The sequence below is a fragment of the Phascolarctos cinereus genome, unplaced genomic scaffold (assembly GCF_003287225.1).
Source record: "Phascolarctos cinereus isolate Bilbo 61053 unplaced genomic scaffold, phaCin_HiC Scaffold_4;HRSCAF=312, whole genome shotgun sequence".
In the NCBI taxonomy this organism is placed as follows: Eukaryota; Metazoa; Chordata; class Mammalia; order Diprotodontia; family Phascolarctidae; genus Phascolarctos; species Phascolarctos cinereus.
In genome coordinates, this window is record NW_027555847.1 from 457,890,397 (window position 1) to 457,912,502 (window position 22,106).

General features: G+C 36.5%; 1 protein-coding gene across 7 annotated transcripts in view; it reads left to right on the forward strand.

Annotated features, from left to right (window-relative positions):
* STAU2 (staufen double-stranded RNA binding protein 2) overlaps window positions 1-22,106 on the forward strand; it is a 431,723-nt gene that overhangs the window by 135,699 nt on the left and 273,918 nt on the right. For all 7 annotated transcript variants that reach the window (XM_020971016.2, XM_020971017.2, XM_020971014.2 and 4 more), the window contains one exon: window positions 20,232-20,391. In XM_020971016.2, coding sequence (XP_020826675.1) covers window positions 20,232-20,391 — 160 coding nt within the window. The remainder of the gene's footprint in view (window positions 1-20,231; window positions 20,392-22,106) is intronic.

Below are 22,106 nucleotides of genomic sequence, written 5' to 3' on the forward strand. Positions count from 1 at the left end.
GTATATAGGAGGGCCAAACTAAGAGATTGAACTGGTAGAACAATCCTGCCTTACATCCCCACCTGCTAGTCACAGAATTGGGGGGTGGACAAGGGATAATTTCAAAATTTTCTCTTTTATGTCTATTTTATGTTTATTTGTTGGATTTCTAATTTTTAAATTCCATAGTCAATTCATTAATCCTCTCTATTTTGTTAATGAGTGCTCTTAGGCATACAATTTTTCTTTTGAGGACCGCTTTAACTAATGTATCCCAGAAATTTTGGTATGTCCTCCCATAATTCTCATAATATTATCATTTACAGTATTTTTTTTACAACATCTTACAGTATTTTTTCTATGATTTTTTTCTTTGACTTCTTTAGGATTTCATTATTAACTTTCCACTTAATTTTTTATCTTTTGCTTGTGCTCCCTATATTGATTATGATTTTTTTTCCATTATGGTCAATGAAGAATGTGTTTAGGTATTTCTATTTTTCTATATTTGTTTGCAATTTCTTTGTGCCCTAATAATACATGGTCTGTTTTTGTAAAGTTGTAGTGTAGTGCTGAGAAATATATATGCTTTTTAATGTGACCATTCAAGAGATACCGTAAATCTTTAACTCTAAATCCCTAACAGTTTGTGTTCAATTCTGTGTCCCCCTTTACTTATCTTTCTATTAGATTTGTTCAGGTCTGAGACTGGAACATTAATGTCATTTGTTATTGTATTATCTGTGCATTTTTCGATTCAGTTTTTTTCTTCATAAATTTATATGCTAAATGACTTGGTACATACGTATTTACTATTATTACTGGTTCGTTGTCTATGGTTTCTTTAAGCATAATAAGATTTTATTGTTTTTATATATGTATGTGTGTGAACTTTTATTTTTTGCTTTGACTGATAGCATAATTTCAGCTTCTACTTTGTTTTTTTACTCCCCTGATGCATAGTAAATTTTCTGTAAGTCTCTCATTTTGATTCTGTGTGTCTTTCCTTTTTAGATATGTGTTGCTTATAAACAACTGAGCATTAGGTTTTGTTTTCTTATACTTCCCGCCACTCTTGCATTTAATTGCTCTTTTTTTGTCCAGTCACATTTAGTTATTCAAATTAGGATTGTATTTGCCTCTGGGTTTGTGTGTGTGTGTGTTTAAAGATTTGTCTCTGAGATTATTTGTGATTAAACTACTTTAATAGCTTTCCCTCCTTAAAATTCTCTCCTATTTATTAATCCTTTCCCTAGTTTCAGGGAAAAACTTAAACTCCAATAGATTTCTTTGTTTTTCTTTTATCTCTTTGTCTATTTCTTCCTTTTGCTTTTTATTTTACCCCCTCTCATTTAAGTAATTAGCTCAAAATTACTTCTTTTCCCTTCCAACTGCTTCTGATTATTAATTTTCTTTTTATTTAACTGTTAAATTTTTTTTCTTTGTGCTGTGGATTAATTTATTCAATGTGTTCCAGGCATAAGTCTGAGAGTCTGCTTTGTGCCTCTGCCTTGGGTGCTGAAAGCTGGTGGATTATTAGTGGTGAATCAATTAAAGATTAGAGTTCTTGTGTTAATTTATAAGGATTTTACCTTTTCATTGCTCTCCTTTGTCCTTTGGAATCAGCTGTAACTGCTTTACATCTAGACTTAATTCCTTTTGTTGGGCAAAGAAACAAACAATTACAATAATTGCTAGCATTTGGTATTGTTCAGCCATTTTTCAGTTGTGTCTGACTCTTCATGACCCCATTTGTTTTTGTTTTTTGGCTTTTTTGGCAGAAATATTGGAATGGTTTGCCTCAGGGAACTGAGGCAAATAGGATGATGTGACTTGCCTAGGGTCACACAGCTATTAAGTGTCTAAGGCCAGATGAATTCATGAAGAGTAATCTTCCTGACTCCAGGCCTGGCTGTCTATCCACTGTGCCACCTAGCAGCCCCCTGCTAGCACTTATGTGGTACTTTAAGGTTTTCAAAGCACTCTACAAATATTTATCAGTTTTTCTCTCACAACAACCTGGGAGGTAGGTGCTATTATTTATCCCCACCTTACAAATGAGGAAATTGAAACAGACAGAAGTTAAGTGACTTGCCCATAGTCACAGTTAATAAGTGTCTGAGGCCAGATTTGAACTCAAGTCTTCCTGACTCCATGTCCAGAAATTGTATAATTCGCTATTTTGTTGGTGTTGTTATGATGACATCTTAGTCTTTTTCACATACCTAATTATTTCATGTTTTTTTTTACTCCCTTTGTAAACTCTAAGTTTACATGAAACCATTATGACACTCCAAGAATAGCATATCAAACACAAATTAGTTTTAAGATTTAGAGGAACCTCTGATAACTGACTGATTGGTAGTCAGAGATTAAAAATTCATCTAGGAAACCTATCCAACATATTTTGTAATGATTCAAGTCTTCTGTAGGCCCTCTAAGGGCAGAACCTCAGAGTGAGATAAAGGCATCCTCTGGTAAGAAGAGTGAACCTTGAATTCAGCTCTTCTTTTTGAACTTACACTGCTTAGGTGATAGATCTTCCATAAGGTAGCTGGCCTCTTGGCTATGGTTTCTTGTTTTAAGGTTCATGAACATCAGTCATCATACCTTTCATGTTTACCTTGACTGCTATTTCTAGCCTCCCAGTTTCCTCATCTACAAAGTGAGAGACTATTTTTCAGGGTCCCTTTCAATTCTAATATTCTACATTTTTTCTGATCTGCCCCAGTCTGTTGCCCAATTTCTGACATAACCTATACAAAGCTGAGTATTTGATATGGAATAAAAGTACTTATGTTCATATCTTAGCTCTTCTATTTTTTGTGACCTGTGTAACCCTGGAAAGCTCTTTTAATCTCCCTGAGCCTCAGTTTACTCATTTGTAAAATGAAGAGATTGGACTAGATGATCTCTAAGATCTCTTCTAGATCTAGATACTGTGAAAGTAGTTATGGCAAATTTCTCTAAAGACTAAATTTTTCAGGTAATATAGTTAACAGATACAATAAAATACTAATATCATTATTTAGAGAAACAAATAAACAAACTTGCCACTTAGTGAAGGAGAAGGGATGATATTGTGTTGACTCTACCATACGTTCATGGTCAATGTTAAGTATACCTATGGGTTACTCCATTAATTTCCTTGGATTTGCGTTCTTGGACATTGATCAGCATTCAATTAAATATGAGGAGATTAGACATCCTTTTGACTTTAGCACCTGTTTTATTTTTTATACATTTTACTTTCTATGCCATTTACTTTTCAAATTCCTGGATATTGTACCTCCTACACACCCCATAATTAAACCTTCCCTTGTAAAGAAGAAAAACAGTTGTGCAAAAAAAAAGTCTAACAATGTATGCAACTATAATGTAGGCTCTGGACTTGTTATTCCACCTCATTCACAATGGCAAGTTGGAACCCCAGAGGGGATGCTTCTCTCCTCAGGGGTTCTTGGGTAACCTTAAGGGGAGTAGGGGTGGTTCTTTACTTTTGCTCCTAAGCCCCCACTGGTATGCTTCCTCTGTAGATTGTTTGTTTATATCAATTAGCCAGCCACACTTAATTAGTTTTTAGAAACCATTATATACTAAGGTGGTATTTAGAAGAGTTGGTACAAAATATCCCCTAAATTAAAACAAGGACACACTCTCCTACAAGTATATACAGAGTGTAGGGGAAAGTGGGCCTGACCCTAGATAGCACGTCTGGCAAAGGATTAACTCAGCTTCTATTTACTGGAAGTCTCCTTCCTCACTTCATGGGTTCCTCTTTGAGCTCCCCATGGGCATGAGAGAGCTTTCTGTGTGTATGAGCTTTCCCTTCCTCAGTATCTAATTTGTCCTCACCTGCCAATTTAGACTCTGTTGTCAGCTGCTGCTGTTCCTATGATACTGCTAGAATGGTCATGGGAAGTTGAAAATCTTCCAAAATTTCAAAGTTCTCGTGGCCAGGCCCTAGTTAAGAATAGGTGAGGGGCTGGAGATAGAGGATCTCTCCCACACCCACCCCCCTACCTCCTCATCTAAACAGTTTTTTGATATTTTTCTCTCAGCTCCACTGGGTATGGCCAACCTTAATTCAAGCCCAATGTACTTCTTGTGTGACTTCACTTCATCCAATGGCTGGAAATATTTTGCTCCTTTCAATTTATTTAAGGACTTTTCACTCCTTGTTTAATACCTTTGATTGATTGATCCAACAGAGATCTTCTCATCTGATTAAAGGTACTAGGACCAGAATATTTCTTGCTAATTACTTTAATTGGGATGAGGGTGATTGATTGGCTTGAACCCCACCTACCTTTATGTATGTTCACCTTCTCCATCAAGGATAGGAAGATGTGTGTCATCTTCTGTTCTCAGGGACCAAGTTGAATGATTGCAGTTATGTACATTTCAGACTTCTTTTTCATCTTTTTTTTAATTTACATTATTGTAGCCTTGATTCTTATTTTTCTTATTATTAGTTCAAAGCTCATATTTCTTGGAATTCTTTAGAATTGTCATTCTTACTGTACTTTAACATCCCATTACATGCATATGCCACAGTTTATTCATCCCTTCTCCCAAATAATGGGCACCCATTTTATTTCCTATTTCTTAGGATTGATTTAAGGACTTGCTAAACCTGCTATTTAACTGGCATAAGTAGCACCCTGATGAGGAGAATTCCTCAACCAATTCAGGTTGACATCTTTTCTGCAATTTATAGTTTTAGAGACCTGTTTAGAGCCCCAAGAGGCTAAACAATTTCCTTAGGGTCACATAGCCAGTCTGTGCTCCTGGCTTGGAATCTAGGTTTTCTTGGCTTTGAGGTTTGTATTCACTATACCATGCTACTTTTCTTCCAGTTCTTTGCTACTACAGAAAGTTCAGTACTTCTCTTAAAGCTCATTTTTAATTGGCTTCTAATCTGTTAAGATTTGCCCAGTTTCTTTATTCTTCACTACAAATTAAATAAAAAATTTTAAATTTATGAGTAATGATAATGAAATTGTTAGAATTAGAGCTTATTAATTATTGGATCATCATCCTCATCATGTTAATTTTGTATTTCCCAGGATGATTCTGTAATTGAGTCTATTTTCTAGCATGTACTAATAGCAGCTATTTAATTACAACTATATTCTATACTTAGAGTGAATAATAGTGCTAAAAGTATAGAAATAATAAAACAGTTGACATTTCATTTGAATTCTGTGTTTTGGGTTATAAAGTGTTTTATAGTCCTAAAATATAAATTCTATAAATGCTTTGTAAATAAGTAGCCTGAGATATAAAAGTTAAGTGACAACTATCTCAAGTCTACTGTAGAAATAAACATAAAAATTCTAAAACTCCTAATTAGGCCAGGCCATAACTTTGTCAGGTGTCATGAGACATAAACTTTTAAAGATATGATAGCCAAAATTCCAAAAGGCTAAAAAAGTTCCCAGGAATGGCCAACTGTGTTGAGATTTATGAACAATACTATCAAATGAAATGAGGTAATTATTTTTCATTTTAAAAAAATTCTACTAGAATTGTTTGGAATATGTCTTTCTCACCTTGTAAAAATGATGTTCAAGAACATGGAGATGATAGGCAAATAGAGTAATCAGAGAAGTAGAAGGACTAATGGGTTTTAATTGTTTGGAAAGATAATATAAAATGAGTTGACAAAGGGAGTCTTGGCAAAGTAAATTTGTCTAATGGACTGAATACATAGCATAGAAATTTGTTGTGATTGTGAGTTTAACACAGACCAATGAGGTACATGCTCCAAAAAGGACTATTAATGAAATTGTGGTGGTATTTATTTATAAGGGCTAAATATAAACCCTTATTTTGTGTGTATCATGTTGGGAAGCATGTGAAAGCTAGAATGCCTCAGTATCAGCACTTTTCCAGAATTATAAAGTTTTGGAAATGTGTCTGGAAGAGAAGATTAACTCTTGAACCAGTTATTTATTTGTAGGATATCTGGTTGATAGAGGAAAAGGCAGGATCATGACCTTCAAAAAATAGGTTTGAGGAAGTTCCCATAAGCCAGGCATTTCTTTTTAGTTTTTGAAATATTTAGACAAGATAGTGCAAGCCCTGATTATTGCAGCTTCAGTAAGACTATGTACAGTTTGTTAGGACCATTTCTGTCCTTTACAAAAAATAATCCTTTTTTTGTATCATCAATAATTAATTGGTAATCTATAATAAAGAAACCTATAAATAGTGGGTGGTTTATTCCACAGACCAGGGAGATTTAAAAAGAAAGTTTGTTGGAGACCTCCTTGATTCATTGTAAGCACTGTAAGGATAGGAACTATGTGACTAATGGCTTTGACTTAAGGTTTTCAGTAAGGCATCACTTTCTCTAAGCATAATTTCTCACTAGTCTTTATTCCCCAACTCATTCTGAATTTTCTTTATAGTAATTCTTTTTGTTGTTTTGTTTTTTTGGTTAGGCAATGGGGTTAAGTGACTTTCCCAGGGTCACACAGCTATTAAGTGCTATGTTTCTGCAGTCGCATTTGAACTCAGGTCCTCCTGAATCGAAGGCCGATTCTCTATCCACTGCGCCACCTAGCTGCCCCCATAGTAATTCTTTAGAGTATACAACAAAGGCATTATCTTTAGAATGCATGTATATGTATTTTAAAATTCACATGTTATGATATATACACATATATCTTCATATGAATGAAGGCCTAGTCAGTCTTGAATTAAAATTACTTTTCTATACTTACTATACTTTCCTAGGAGTAAATCAAAAAGAGAGATGAGATAGTTGTTGAATCAAAAAACATCCATTGAGTGTCTACTCTGTGTCAGGCATTGTACTAAGTGCTGGGGATACAAAGGCAAAAAAGCAGTCCCTGCCCTCAAGGAGCTCACAGTCTAATGGGACAGACAACAGATAAATAAATATGTACAAATAAATATATGAGATAAACTGGAGATAATCTTAAAGGGAAGGTATTTAAAAATTATATTTTATTTTTTCTTAATTACATGCAAAAACAATTTTTAACATTCTTTTTTTTTAGTTTAGAATTCCAAATTCTACCTCTGTCTTCTTCCCTTCTCCCCTCCCTAAGACAGTAAGCAATCTGATATAGGTTATACATGTGCAATCATGTAAAACATTTCCATATTAATCATTTTTGCAAGAAAACTTGAATGAAAACAAAAAAAAGAAAGGAAGAAAGAAAGAAAGGAAGGAAGATAGTATACTTTGGTCTATATCCAGATGATGTCAGTTGTTTCTTTAGAGGTAGATAGCATTTTTCATCAAGAGTCCTTTGGAATTGTCTTGGATCGTTGTATTGCTGAGAATAGCTAAGTCATTCGTAGTTGTTCGTCATACAATATTGCTGTTACTGTGTTCAGCGTTCTCCTGGCTCTCCTTCACTTGGAAGGCACTAAAATTAAGCAGGATCAGTAAGAGCTTCTTACAGAAGGTAGGATTTTAGCTGGGACTTGAAGGAAGCCAAGGAAGATAGGAATTGGAGATGAGGAGGGAGAGAAAACCAGGCCTAGAGATGAGGAGGGAGAGAAAACCAGGCCTGAAAGTAGAAGTACTTGGAGTCAGAAGATGGAGTGTGATGTGTAAGGAATAGCAAGGAGGATTGTCACTGGATCCCAGAGTATGTGTGGGTGGGTGTTGAGGGGTCGGGATAGGGGTAAGAAGACTGGAAAGTTAAGAAGGGACCAGGTTATGCAAGGCTTTAAAAGACAAAAAGAGGATTTTATATTTGATCCTGGAGGTGACAGGAAGCCACTGGAGTATGGTGTAAAGGTATGACATGGTCAGACTTGAGCTTTAGGAAGATCAAATTGATAGCTGAGCAGAGGATGGACTGGAGTGAGGAGAGACTTGTGACAGGAAGAAGAAATTGAAATTTTCTATTTGAAATATGAAATATGAAAGCCTATACTAAGGTAATGGTAGTGTCAAAGGAGATGTTAGAAAGGTAGAATCAACAGGCAACAGATTGGATATGGAGGGTGAGAGAGAGTGAAGGTTGAGGAAGACACCTAGGTTATGAGCCTGATTGACTGGGAGGATGATGGTATCCTTAGCAGCAGTAGAGAAGTTAGGAAGGGAGGAGAGTTTTGGGGAAAGATAATGGGTTCCATTTTGGATTTGTTGATTTTAAGATATCTACAGAACATCCAGTTTGAGAAGTTCAAGGGCAGCTGGAGATGTAAGACTGGAGGTCAGAAGAGAGGTTAGAGCTGGATAAATAGATGTAAAAATCATCTGCATAGTGATAATCATTGAATCCTCATTCATTTAACTGATTAAATAATCAAATTACCCCTGAATATCCAGTGAGTAGAATTTGGATGGATAAAAATTATTTATTTATGGAAATATTCATCACTTTATAATAAGCAGTATAAAAAGACCTAATACCTAATTTAAATGGAAAAAATTACAAAGATATTCTATTAAATAAACAGAGAAGGTCAACCTTCAAGGTTGATAGACTTTGCTTATTGAACCAAAAGAAAGAATATTTCAGACTGGAATCTGACACACAAAAATTCTACCTCTTCTCTCTTGAAATTCAATCTGGGTACCATTAGTAATAGTGCTCTGGTTAATCTTAATTGTCATGATGATATAAGGAGAAATGATATTTAAGGTAACCAAATCATGTGGGGCGTATCATTAGGCACCATTGTTAAGTCAGAGGATGAAGTGTAACAAGAATGAAACAAGTCAGGCATCCGGTCTCAAAAACTTCCTGTAGCTAACATAAGGTTATTTTACTCTACATATTATCAAATTCTGAACTAAAAAGTACAGAGTAACTCTGTTTTGTCCTGTGATATATGTATGTGATATGGTATATATGTTTGTCTTTTTATATCCATATTTGATAGCTAAAAAGGGAGAGGTCCCAAGGGCTCTATAGTATGCAATTAATATTTTGGCCAGAAAATCAGCAGATTGTTTCAGTATGGTTATGTGTTATGACATCATATTCCAGTAAAATTATAATGAACAGAAATTTTGTTTGTCTCTGTGGCAAACCAAAATGAGTTTTGTAATTGTCAACAGACCTTGGTGATTATAATGGCGCCCACTTACATCACTGTAGTTAAGGGCCTGTCAGCATTCCAGTTATGAACCCCGATTTTCAGGGGTTTATAACTGATTGTAAACATTTGCTTTGTGTTGGAACTTGGCATATAAGACCTCAGTTCAGGAGAAAATTTCTGATTTCATGGAGGGAGACAATTCTGTGGTACATAAAGAAATTCAGTATTCATTGTCTTGCCCTAAGAAAACATTTGCATTAAAATTATGTTCGTTGTTTAATCAATTAGAGAGTTTTGGGTAGCCCAGTGGATAGAGCATTGGCCCTGGAGTCAGGAAGACCTGAGTTCAAATCTGGCCTCAGACTAGCTGTATTAGCTGTGTGACCTTGGGCAAATCACTTTACCTCTGCTTTAATGTATTAGAGAAGGAAATGGCAAACCACTCCAGTATCTTTGCCAAGAAAACCCCACGGACAGTGTTGGTGTGGTATGGTCCACAGGGTTACGAAGAGTCAGACATGACTAAACAACAAGAACAATTGTCTCATAGACTTTAGGGTACTTTTCAGTTTTCATAATGAAAGGTCAGAGCAAGGCAGTGATTTCTGATGCTTTTAAAAATATGATATTTAAAATAAACTTTTTTTCTGTTGTATAGAAGAAAAAAGTCTAGATTTAGAGTCACAAGACCTAGGTTACAACTCAGGTTCTTCTACTTGTATCTGTGTGACATGGAGTAATCACTAACTGTCTTGGACTTCAGTTTCCTTATATGTAAAATAAGTATGTTGAACTAATTGTTTTCTGTTGTTCTCTATCATAGTTTTAGAAATCTTATAGGTTTTTTTGAGGAGGGAGAAATTATTTGAAAGTTTATGGATGATAGGAGTTAAGTTTGGTTTTAAGCTACATTTATTATTTGCTACTTCATCAATGAATCTTCAGGCTCATCAGTGTAGGTACTTCTCTAGCACTGCTGATTGCAAACTCATGCTTTCACACCTTGGGCAAATCTTGTTCTTGTCTTCCTGTAAATTCTTCATAGAAAGTGTAAAAACATTCTGGAAGCCTGCCTTTAGATAACCTAGCCTTAGCATGGATGCCTGTATAATGTGTAGGCTATCCATTGATAATCCTACACTCTTGCTAAATGACTGGACCACTTTGTTTTCCAGTCATGCATCTCTCTGATATTCTTTTTTTAGATATGTTTTATTTTTTCCCAGCTACATGCAAAAATAATTTTTACCATTCATTTTTTTAAATTGAGTTTAAAATTTTCTCCTTTCCTCCCTGTCCTTCCCCCATGCTGAAATGATAAGCAATTTGATATAGGTTATACATGAATAATCATGCAAAACATTTCTATATTAGTCACATCATGAAAGAAAACACAGACAGAAAAACCCCATAAAAATAAAGTGAAAAGTAGTATGCTTTGATCTACATTCAGACTCTATCAGTTCTTTCTCTGGAAGTGGAGAGCATTTTTCATCAGTGAGTCATTTGGAATTGTCTTGGATGATTGTATTGCTGAGAATAGCTAAGTCATTCATAGTTGATCACCTGATATTCTTTATACTGCTTTTCCCACTGGATTCTTCATTGGTTATATACATCAGCCAACTGGCAACATGCCCTTTGAGGCACCCACAACTTTAACTTCTCAAAGATGAGAATTCCTTGACATGAAACGATATAGCATGACTTGAAGAATATTGATATTAAAAATATGAGACTTTGTTTCAAGGATAAACTTGGGGTTATTGGAAACATTTCCTTCATGTGTGCCAGCATGCTCTTTTACTCCTGTTCAATTCTGTATAGCTACAATGAATGCCCAAGATATATGTACAGATATTTATGAGGTTTATGGGATTCCAGTCCAACTGCATATTAGTCTAGACAATCTGTATTTTTCACCTACTTTTTTCCCCAGGTGTATAATTAAGCCAAAGTCTTTTGCATGTTTATGTATTGCATTTAGGAGGTTCTGTAGGGCTGTGGGGCTTGATGAAAACAACACAGTGCCATTTGAAAACAGGAGCACTTGGAGGATTTCACTATTAATAGGAATCCAGTGTTGTACATCCTTCATGACATGATCAAATCTTTGACATGTTTGGCAAGCTTTTTATGCCTTGTGTGATATTAATAATCAGAAGATCATCAAACATATTTATCTCTATTTCTACATCTTTAAAGAAATCTCATATGATTGTGATATATATGTATAGGAGATACTTTGTTGAAACCTTTAAGACAATATTTTACTCTGCTACAGTCAATTTATTTATTTATCTTTAACTAGTTACAGTTGTTTCCTGTATTCACTACTCCTTCAGTCAGTTACTTATCTCACAGGATTGTTTTGAGGATCAAGTGGGATAATGTATTCAAACTGCTTAGGAAATTTTAGAGTGTTATACAGATGTTAGTTATGATTATCAGTAGTAGTAGTTGTATCAATTGTATGTTTGTGAAGATGTGCTCTGTTATAGAATGCCATTTATAATTTTATATTATGAAAAATAGTGAATTTTGTTCATTTTCAACCTGAATTCTTTGCTGTTTGATATTATTGATCATCCTTTCTTTCTTGAATGTCTCTTTTATTTTGTTTTCCATGACGTTATGTTATTTCTTTCCTAACTCTGCAGTCACCCTTTAATTTTTCTCCATTTCCTTTTCTTTCTACCCCTGCCCCCACAAATCGTCAGTAATCCTCAGTTTTCAGTCCTCGTTTTTTTATTGTTCATTCGTTTCAGTTGTGTCTGACTCTTTGTGACCTCATTTGGAGTTTTCTTGGCAAAGATACTGGAGTGTTTTGCCATTTCCTTCTGCAGCTTGTTTTACAAAAGAGGAAACTGAGGCAAACAGGATTAAGTGACTTGCCCAAGGTCACACAGCTAGGAAGTTTCTGAGGTCAGATTTAAACTCAGGAAGATGAATCTTCCTGACTCCCTTCCAGGCCTGGCATTCTATCCACTGTCTCCCACCCCTACCCCTAGTTTTAAGTACCCTGTTATTTTCCGATATCTCTCAGTTAATTAATCAACCAACCAATAAGTATGTAATGCTAGGTGTATCCTTCCCTACAAATTCTAATGTGCTTGTAGAATTGCAACAATTTCTTCTAAAATTTTCATTTCTAGTCCCAACATACATTTCTGTACTTCCATGTATCTTTCAAATCTAACCTCAGACACTTACTAGCTGTGTAACCTTGGGCAAGTCACTTACCCTGTTTGCCTTAGTTCCTCATCTATCTATAAAATGAGCTGGAGAAGGAAATGACAGACCACTCCAGTATCTTTGCCAAGAAAACCCTAAATGGAGTCACAAAGAGTTGGATACAACTGGAACAAATGAACAACAAATCTTTCATGAGATTCAGTATACTCACCTCATGTGGATTTGCCTTCATTTTGGATTGCATTATAACAAGTCTTGATCTCAGATTTATTGACAGTATATTATGTCATATACTCTAAGTTAAATCCTTTTATCTGATTCACTATCAGTTCTATCTTTGCAACAATTTTTCATATGAGAGATCTCTTATGTACATCTCTCCTCTTCTCCAACATTGTTACCACCATTGTACGTGCCCTCATCACCTTACATCTAGACTACCTAACCTGCTAATTGGTCTCCCTACCTCAAATTTCTCCCTATTCCATTCCATCCTCTACTTAACTGCCAGTTTATCTTTCGAATGCACAGGTCTGACCATGTCACACTGCCCTGTCCTCCCCAACTCTAAAAACTCCAGTGACTCCTCTATCACCTCCAGAAATAAAAAAAGAATTCCTTAGCTTTTCAAGAGTTTCACAACCTCGTTCCCTCCTACCTTTCTAGTCTCTCTACACCTTATTCATCTTTCCCTCCCCATACTTTGTTGTCTAGGAACACTGGTGTTTTTGCAGTTCCTCACATAAGCACTCCATTTCATTCCTCATGCCTAAAATACTCCTCCTTATCATCTCCATCTCCTTGCTTCTCTGGCTTCCTGGAAGTCCCAGCTAAAATCCCATTTTCTATAAGAAGCCTTTCCTAATCCCTTTTAATGTTATTACTTTCCTCTCTTGATTTTCTCCAGTTTATCCTGTATAAAGCTTGTTTGTACATAAATGCTCATTGACTATCTCCAATTTATCTTGTAAAAAACTTGTTTGTACATTTGATTAAACTGTTTTTTCTACTTGTTTTTTTGAGGCAGTTGGGGTTAAGAGACTTGCCCAGAGTCACACAGCTAGTAAGTGTCAAATGTCTGAGCCAGATTTGAACTCAGGTCCTCCTGACTCCAGGACCAGTGCTCTATCCATTGAGCCACCTGGCTGCCCCACCTACTTGTTGCTCATAACTAAAATACTGACCAAAGCAGAGTAGAAAATGGTCAAAGATAAAAATTTACTTTGTTGGATATTCTGAGTACGGGCTGTACTTTTCAATTCAATTCAGTAAACATTTATTACGTACTTACCTTGTGCCAAGCACTGTGCTAAGTGCTAGGGATACACATAAGAAAAAGAAAGATAGTCTGTGCCCTCAAGGAGCTTACAGTACAATGGAAGAAGACAACATATTAAAGAATCTGAAAAGGGGAGGGACTTGAGGTGGACCATGAGAGGGCATGATATTCATGGAATCAGAACCAAGCAAAGCTGGTGATAGAAAATGGAGAGTTACCTGGGGTGACTTATTTCCCAAATCAAGCAAGCTTGTATGAAACCTGAATCCAACATATTAGTTGGTGGGGTTTTTAAAAAATGCATATTTTCACCAAAGTGTTTCTTTGATGCTTCCTAGAGCTGCCTTCAAGTTCTTCAGGTCTGTGCCAGCAGAGTAAAAGTTCTACTACTTCCTATCTGCCTTGAAATGTTGAGCATGGACCTCATGATTGACTTTATGTATTATCTGAGTACCAACCTAATTAAACTTGTCAAGACTTAATCATTTTAGGCACAAGGTGATGAATTTGTTTGGGGATGTCAATTATTGGAACTCTAGAACCAGACCTCCACATTTTAGCCACCATTTCTAAACCATACCATCCCTGCTTCCTCCTCTTCCTAGCTCTCCTTTTTGTACTGTCTTCCCTCATTAGAATGCAAGCTCCTTGGGGTCAGGTACTGTCTTGATTTCTTGCATTTGTATATCCTGTACTTCGTACGGTGTCTGGCACATACTAGATTCTTAATAAGTGCTTTACCATTCAGTCATTAGCATTCATCATTAAAGACCATCCATTAAGTCAGAGAGGGGTTGAAGAACCTCAGGTCTATTCTACATGAAGACTGGTTGAAGGAACTGGGTATGTTAATCTAGAGAAGAGAAGATCCTATGTGTAACACTGAAAGATAATACATGTATTAATATCCTGATTTTATAGATCATGAAAGAGAAACTCAGAGTGGTGAAATTATAATTAATTTGGATGGCTTCAAAGTCCCTAAATTATTAAAGACTTAACCACGTAGAAAGACAATGGAACCTTTTGTATTCTATGCTTGCCTGCCTGTCTTCCCCTGCCTCTTTCCCCTGAAACTTCTCCCTTTCATTCCCAGTGATTATTTAAGCAGTAATCAAATTTGAAATGCACTGCCAACTTGAAATTGACAGGGATAAAATCCATCTCAATTCTTCTGCTCCCTCTACACACACACACACACACACACACACATGCACGATACTGAGAATATTCCTTCTCTAGTTTAAGGACTGAAATATATCAGTGCTGGGAATATTTATTCCCCATCCACCTAAGGACTGGTATTCTCATAAGATTCCCCAGTTACTTTAGCTATAGGACAGAACACTAATAATGAGGCTCCTATCCTGCTCTGCTAGCTCAGTTAAGTGGAGAAAGAGGACAAGGGATGTGATGGTACTATTATATTCTGCTGTGTTCAGACCACATCTGCAATATTGTCTTCAAATCTGGGCATCTTAACTTGGAGAAGAACATTGATGAGCTGGAGAATATTCAGGTGAGATAAAGCAGAATGGCTAAGAGTTTGGCCTGAGGATCAGCTAAAGAAACTGTTCAGTGTTTGGCTTTTTATTATGAATGTAACAAACACCAAAAAAAGAGAACATTTCCATATACAAAGTATAACAGAAAAACAGTGTCATATGTGAAACCATGAATGTCTACTATGTACAATTTTTTTTTTGGTGAGGCAATTGGGGTTAAGTGACTTGCTCAGGGTCACACAGCTAGTGAGTATCATGTGTCTGAGGCCAAATTTGAACTCAGGTCCTCCTGACTCCAGGGCTGGTGCTCTATCCACTGTGCCATATAGCTGCCCCAATGTACAATTTTTAGAAAACTATATTAAAAACTCAGTGTGTTACTTTCAGAAGTGTCCTACATTTCTGTATTTTCATCTTCCTTCTCCTCTCTGTGTTTTAAAATGTGCTTCAGTGGCTCTCCTGTTTTTCTTTTCGGGCAACACTGTTTATAGCTTTCCATGCTTCCATCTCCCCATTAAAAAGAAAGAGAGAGAAATGTATTTCCTGTAACAAACAAGCATAATCAAGCAAAACAAATTCACACATTTTTAATTTCCCAAGATGTATATGTCATTTTGTAACATTTTTGGTGTATCATACTTCATCATCTAGCCCGTGGAGCTGTGGCTGATCATTTCATTGATCAGAATGAAGTCTTTCAAAGTTGCTTTTTTTAAAAAAAATAATATTGTTACTGTATAAATTGTTCTCTGGGTTCTATCCACTTTACTCTATATTGGTATATAAGAGGCCTCCCATCTTTCTCTCCCTTTTGTCATTTCATATGGCACAGTAGTATTCCGTTATAATTCACGTTAAACCATAATTTATTCAGCTCTTTCCCCACTTAATGGATATCATTCTTATTTTCACAAAAAAGACCATTATAAATATTTTCCCTCTTCCTTTTATCTCCTTGGGGGTATAGAGTTACTAGTGTTATTGCAGTGATCAAAGGGGGGTGTACAGTTTAGTAACTTTTTGAAAATATTTCCAAATTTCTTTCCAGAATGGCTGGGCCAATTTATAGTTCCATCAGTGATGTACTGGTATGTCTGTCTTCCAGCAGCCCTCCAGTAACTGTCATTTTACTTTTTTATCATCTTCACCAATCTTATAGGTGGAATGTAAAGGTTGTTTTTAAATTTCGTTCCTTTAATTATTTGTGATTTGGAACAGTTTAAAAATATGGCTGTTCATCTTTACGTATTTGAAGAGCTATTGTGTGGAAGAAGGATTAGGTCTGATCTTGTTGTCACAGAGGACATGACTAGGAGCATTGAGTAGCATTGCAAAGAAAAAATTTACACTCAACCATTATGAGGACTGCTACTGCCCATGTATTTTTTTTTTTGGGGGGGCAGTTGGGGTTAAGTGACTTGCCCAGGGTCACACAGCTAGTAAGTGTCAAATGTTTGATCTGATGCTGGATTTGAACTCAGGTCCTCCTAATTTCAGGGCCGGTGCTCTATCCACTGTGCCACCTAGCTGCCCCAGCCCATGTCTTGTCTGTAACATGAACACAAGGTATTTAAAGACTCTGAAATTCATTTCACTGTATAGGTGATTTTTAATTATTTGTAGTAATGAAAGGGATGAGAGAAAATCACATAGGCAAATTTTTTAAAAAATGTAGAATCTTTCTTTCTTTAGCTTTCACAACATTGAACTTTCCTAGTTTTTCTTTCTATCTCTTCTAGCACTCTAAAAAATTTCAATTTTATTCATTTCAGTAATATTTATTAAGCACCTCCTATCTTCAAACACTTTGCCGTGCTATCTCTATTCAAAACCAGATTTTCAAGCTCATGATTGGTGTTCTTTCTGCTAAATCATGCTGCTTCACTAGGTGTGAGGTAGAGGGATTAGAAAAATATGACTCCTGGCTGACACATGCAGAAATAAGGAAATTAAAACACTAAGGTTGTTCAGAGTCATATCAAATCAAGTCAACAAACATTTATTAAACATCTACTATGTGCCAGGCACTGTGTTAAATGCTGGGTTTACAACAAAAGGCAAAAATGGTACCTACCTTCAGAGAGCTCACATCCTAATGGGGAAGACCCCAGGTAAACAACTGTGCATGCAAGATATATAAAGGGTAAATTGGAATAACCTTAGAGTCTCATCTGCATATAGATGGTAATTGGATCCACAGGAGGTGATCACCATAGGAGATCACCAAGTAAAATAATATAAAGGGAGGAAAGAGGAACCAGTACAGATCCCTGGAGGACATCCATGGTTAGAGGGTGAATTAGAATTGAGTAAAGGAGAATGAGAAATACTTGAGATAGATAGAAGGACCAGGAAAGAGCAGTATCATGAAAACCTAGAAGAGAGTATCAAGGAGAAGAAGGTGATTGACAGGGTCAGAGATTGCAGAGAGGGCAGGAAAAATGAGGACTGAGAAAAGGCTATCAGATTGAGATCTAAGACATCATGAATAACTCTGGAGAGAGTAGTTTTGGTTGAATGATGAGGTTGGAAGTGAGACTACAGAGGGTTTAAGAAGAGAGTGAGAGGAAAGGAAGTCGGGGTACCGATTATAGGCTTTCTCAAGGAGTCTAGCCATAGACAGTGGGACTAATGTAGGTCTATAGCTAGGTAGGATGGATGGTTCAAGTGAAGGATTGTGTGTGTGTTTGAGGGGAGAAATGGTTGTGTTTGTTGGCAGCAGAGAAGCAGCCAGTAGGCAGAGAGATTGAAGATTAGTGAAAGAGTGGGCATGATATGATGGAGGAAGTAAAGTACTGTAGAGAACAGGATGGAATGAGATCACTTGTGCATGTGGAGGGGTTTCCCTTGGTAAGAAGGACTGCCTCTCCATATGAGACAAGTGTGAAGGAGGAGATAGTGATGGAAGGCATGTGAGAGATATGAGCAGGAGGGGAAAAGAAGGAGTGCTCATCAAATGGCTTGAATTTTTTTGTGTGTGTAATATGAAGCAAGGTTCTTAGCTGGGAGTGTGTGGGAGGAGGAGCCTTCTCCTCCATAGGAGGTTTGAGAAAAGATGAAAAGGTTTGGAAGAGCCACTGTAGTGAGTGAGATAGTGAATAGATTAGAGATGTATAGAAGGATTGCTCTGCCACTCTGTAGGCCCAGATGAGATTAGGTAACATAAATCTGTAATGAACCTAGTCAGCAGAGTTTCCTGATTTTTTTCTAGCTTCACTGAGTAGGAGTAAAGGTGGTGGATGATGGGAGTAATCTAAGGCTGGGCTTTGGCAGGACAAGATTAATGATAGGATAAGGATTATTAATTTGCAGTGGATTAAAGAGAAGATGATTGTGTGGAGTTGAACTTGTTTACCTCAGTCAGATAGGGAAGGGAGATGATAACCTAGGAAAGAATGAAGGGTTTGAGGGACTGGAGGTCATAGTGAGGATGAAGAATGGGATTAAGGGTTGTAAGGCAAAAGGAAAAATGAACTGATAGAAGATTGTGTTCAGATAAAGAGATTTCAGAGTTCATGTACGTGGAAGTAGAACCCTTGTGAGTGATGGTACGATCAAGGATGTGACCATCTCTGTGTATAGCTGAGGTGCAGCAAAGGAGTAAGTCATGGGATGTGAGTAAGTTAAGGAAGTTATGATCCCTAGAAGTAGCAATGAGAAGTAAAGCTTATTTCTACCTCCTCCCCACCATGAGAAATAAGTGTATGAATGAAAGCACAATTTGTGCTGGAAAGGGTGGCCAAGAATGCCATGTCATCATAGGAATGTATCTCAGTGGTTCAAGAAATTGGAAGGAGTGAGAAAGGAAAAGTTTAAGCAAGTTTATGGGGACAATAGATCTTGAATGGGAAGTTGTAGGGGTTAGTTGAGGGGGATGGGAACAAGGGAGCAGGCAGCAGGAGATGAGGGAACAGGGTTTGTACAATGATAGATGGGAGTTCACAATCACTGAAGTCATTCAGAAGATGGCATTGTTTTATGGTGTGACAAGTTTGAGATGCCAGAAGGACAGAAAAAATGTAAAAGACCGAATAGAAATTCATAGTCTCATAGAATCCAGAATTATAAAAGACCTTATACATTATTAGTTCAGTTCCTTCATTTTGCAGATGTGGAAACTGAGGCCAAGAGAGGTTAAATGATTTTTTTTAAGGTCACAGGAATAGTTTGACTCCAAATGCCACGCACTTTCCAGTGTTTCACACTGTGTCTCTTAAAAGTTAATAGGAACGAAGTTACAGACTTGGTTATCATCCATGTCTAAGTGATATTTGAAGGCACAGGAGTATATGTGATCATCAGAACAGAGAACATGGAGAGAAGGAAAGAAATATTAAATTTATGGTGAGGAAGAACTAGCAATAATGTCATGTAGTAGAAAGCATTGTGGATTTAGAGTCAGAGGCAGAATGAAGCAATGAAAAGTAATCACAGGATTACCGATGTGTGTCAGTACAATGTTTTTTCACAGTGTAGTGGTGACTCTGGGTTCTTGAAAGCTCTGGCGGCAGAACATAAACACTGTCAGGTCTTACCATACTGGAAAGACTTTGATTCCAGGCTTAGTGAGGTAAGTGTGCTTTTTGTCCAAGGCATGCTAGCTAAGTTCAGAGAGGTTCATCTGATATGGTTAGCCATTAAGTGATGAATGGTTTTTTTGGTCACAGCAATTAAGGAAAATTTTGCTAAGATGTGAATGGAGTTGTAGTCTGCATCAGTAGAGACAATGTATTCCCATTGATAAAAAAATCTGAATCCTTGAAGTTTTGATCAGTGTGGCAACCTAGTATAACCTGAAGATTTTTCACTAACTCTCTTTGGCAAATAGTGGGTCTAATGAACCTAAACAGCAACATTGAATTATATTTATTGTAATACTATGGCATTAACATATTGGCTAAAATCCAGTATGATAAAATGGCTGACATTTAAGAGAATATGTGGTTTACCTTTAACTTGAAGTTATTTATTTTTAGCTGTTTACTTATACTTTTGTGAAAATTATTTAAAATAAGTTTTTTATTTTTTGTATATGATTTTCCTGTTATATAGTAACAATATAAGGTAGAGATAATGCTTTTTTTTTTTTAGTCATACCAATACCTACTTGGAGATAAAGCTTTTATAGTGACTGAGGCCACATTGTACACTTTATGTAATTTAAAACAAAACACATTTTTAATCTTTATGGAGTATTTTTTCCCCATAGTAATAATATTTACTCTTTCCCATTCTAGGTATCATTGTCCAGTGCCTAAGGTTTTTTATGTCCAACTAACTGTTGGAAACAATGAGTTCTTTGGGGAAGGAAAGACTCGTCAGGCTGCAAGACACAATGCTGCAACAAAGGCTCTCCAAGCTCTCCAGAATGAACCTATCCCAGAGAAATTACCTCAGGTGCCATTGCTTCTAATACTCAAATGAACATGCAGTTTCATTGACATGGGTCCTCCCTCCAACAATGCAGATTGCAATTCATCTAGATCTGCTTAAACTGTGCGACTCCTATCTATGCCCTTTTAAAAATTCACCAAGGGGATTGGGTGGGAAGACATCCACCCAATGTAGATTGGCTCATTTTCTCATTTTCTCATGACAACTTGAGGATACCAGTAGAATATGGTGACTATGCTATCATTATTCTTTGCTCTGATTATTTGGATAGTCCTTATACTTCCCTGCCCCCATATCTTTAGTTAGATATGATATTTAATATGTATCTCCTTAATTTCTCATTTCTACTCTGTTGCAGCCTGCTCACATACGTCATACATTTCTCCATTGCCCTTTGGGAGATTTTCAGTTTTAATTCTTCTAAGACTTGTGTCCCATGACTTGCCCCATATGACAACACAAGAGAATTTCAGTGTTAAAAGATGGCCCTTTATTTTAGGGAAAAGCTTGGTGTTATCATAATAAAAATAACAGTGGTAATGGCAGCTCATATTTGTATGTGCAAAACCCTGCAAAGCAAGTAGAAGTTTCATAGTTAAAGTGTAACAAAGAAAGGTTATAGCATTTAATCCTTTCTTTTAGTCCCTTGGTTTCTTTCTCTCAGTAATTAAATTGTTAAGGAGGCAAACACATTCTGCTTGATGAATATGTGTTATTTTTGCATAAAAGGAAAAAGCAAATTTTTCTTGATATGGTTAGAGACAAATATGATAGTTCAATTTGACATCCCTCTAGGGCTGCCCTTCTATTCTTCTGCTGTACCATGGTTTACAGCCAAGATTGCCCTTCAATACTGATGAAACTATAGAATAAGGTTCTGAGTATCACATTCCTGATCTTACATAGTAGCTGAGGATGCTTTGTGAGTCTTCTATGAACTTCTAAGCCCAAGATTTTGGTACTGAGACCCAGCAGTTTTTGCAATGATAGCAGGGAAATGGACAAGGATGAAGGAATAACATTAATTAACTTGGCAAGCATTTGTGGAGTACTTACTGTAGATGTTGCACTATATTTGACAGAAGACTAAGCATCATATTAGGGAATGGGTAGAGGAGAAGGGAACGCTCACTCATCAGCTGCCAGGTATTGTGCTAAATGCTTTACAGATATTGTCTCATTTGATCCTCACAATAACCCTATGAGATAGTGCTATTATGATTCTCATTTTATAGTTGAGGAAACTGAGACAAAGAGAGGGTAAGTGACTTGCCCAGGGTCACACAGTCATTAAGTATCTGAGGCTGGGTTTGAACTCAGGTCATCTTGACTCAGCCCTAGGGCTTTATCCACTGTGCTACCTAACTGACAATGTTAGAAGATTGGTATGGGTATATATAGATTGAGAGCAGTAGAAATGGGGACAAAGTTGGATATGATAACAGTTATTGTTATAACTGTTATCATATCCAACTTTGTTTATTCTTATAACTCACATTTGCATTAAAATTCTCGATTTTCAGAATGCTTGTCCTACAATCACACTGTGAGATAGGCAGTATAAATAACATTCTTCCCATTTTGCATATAAAGACACTGAGGCTCAGAGAGGTTAAGTGACTTTCCTACTGTCATACAGCTACTAAGTGGTATAGCTGGGACTCAAACCCAGGACTTCTGACTGAATTTTAGTTCTCTTTTTACTACTACTCCTAAAA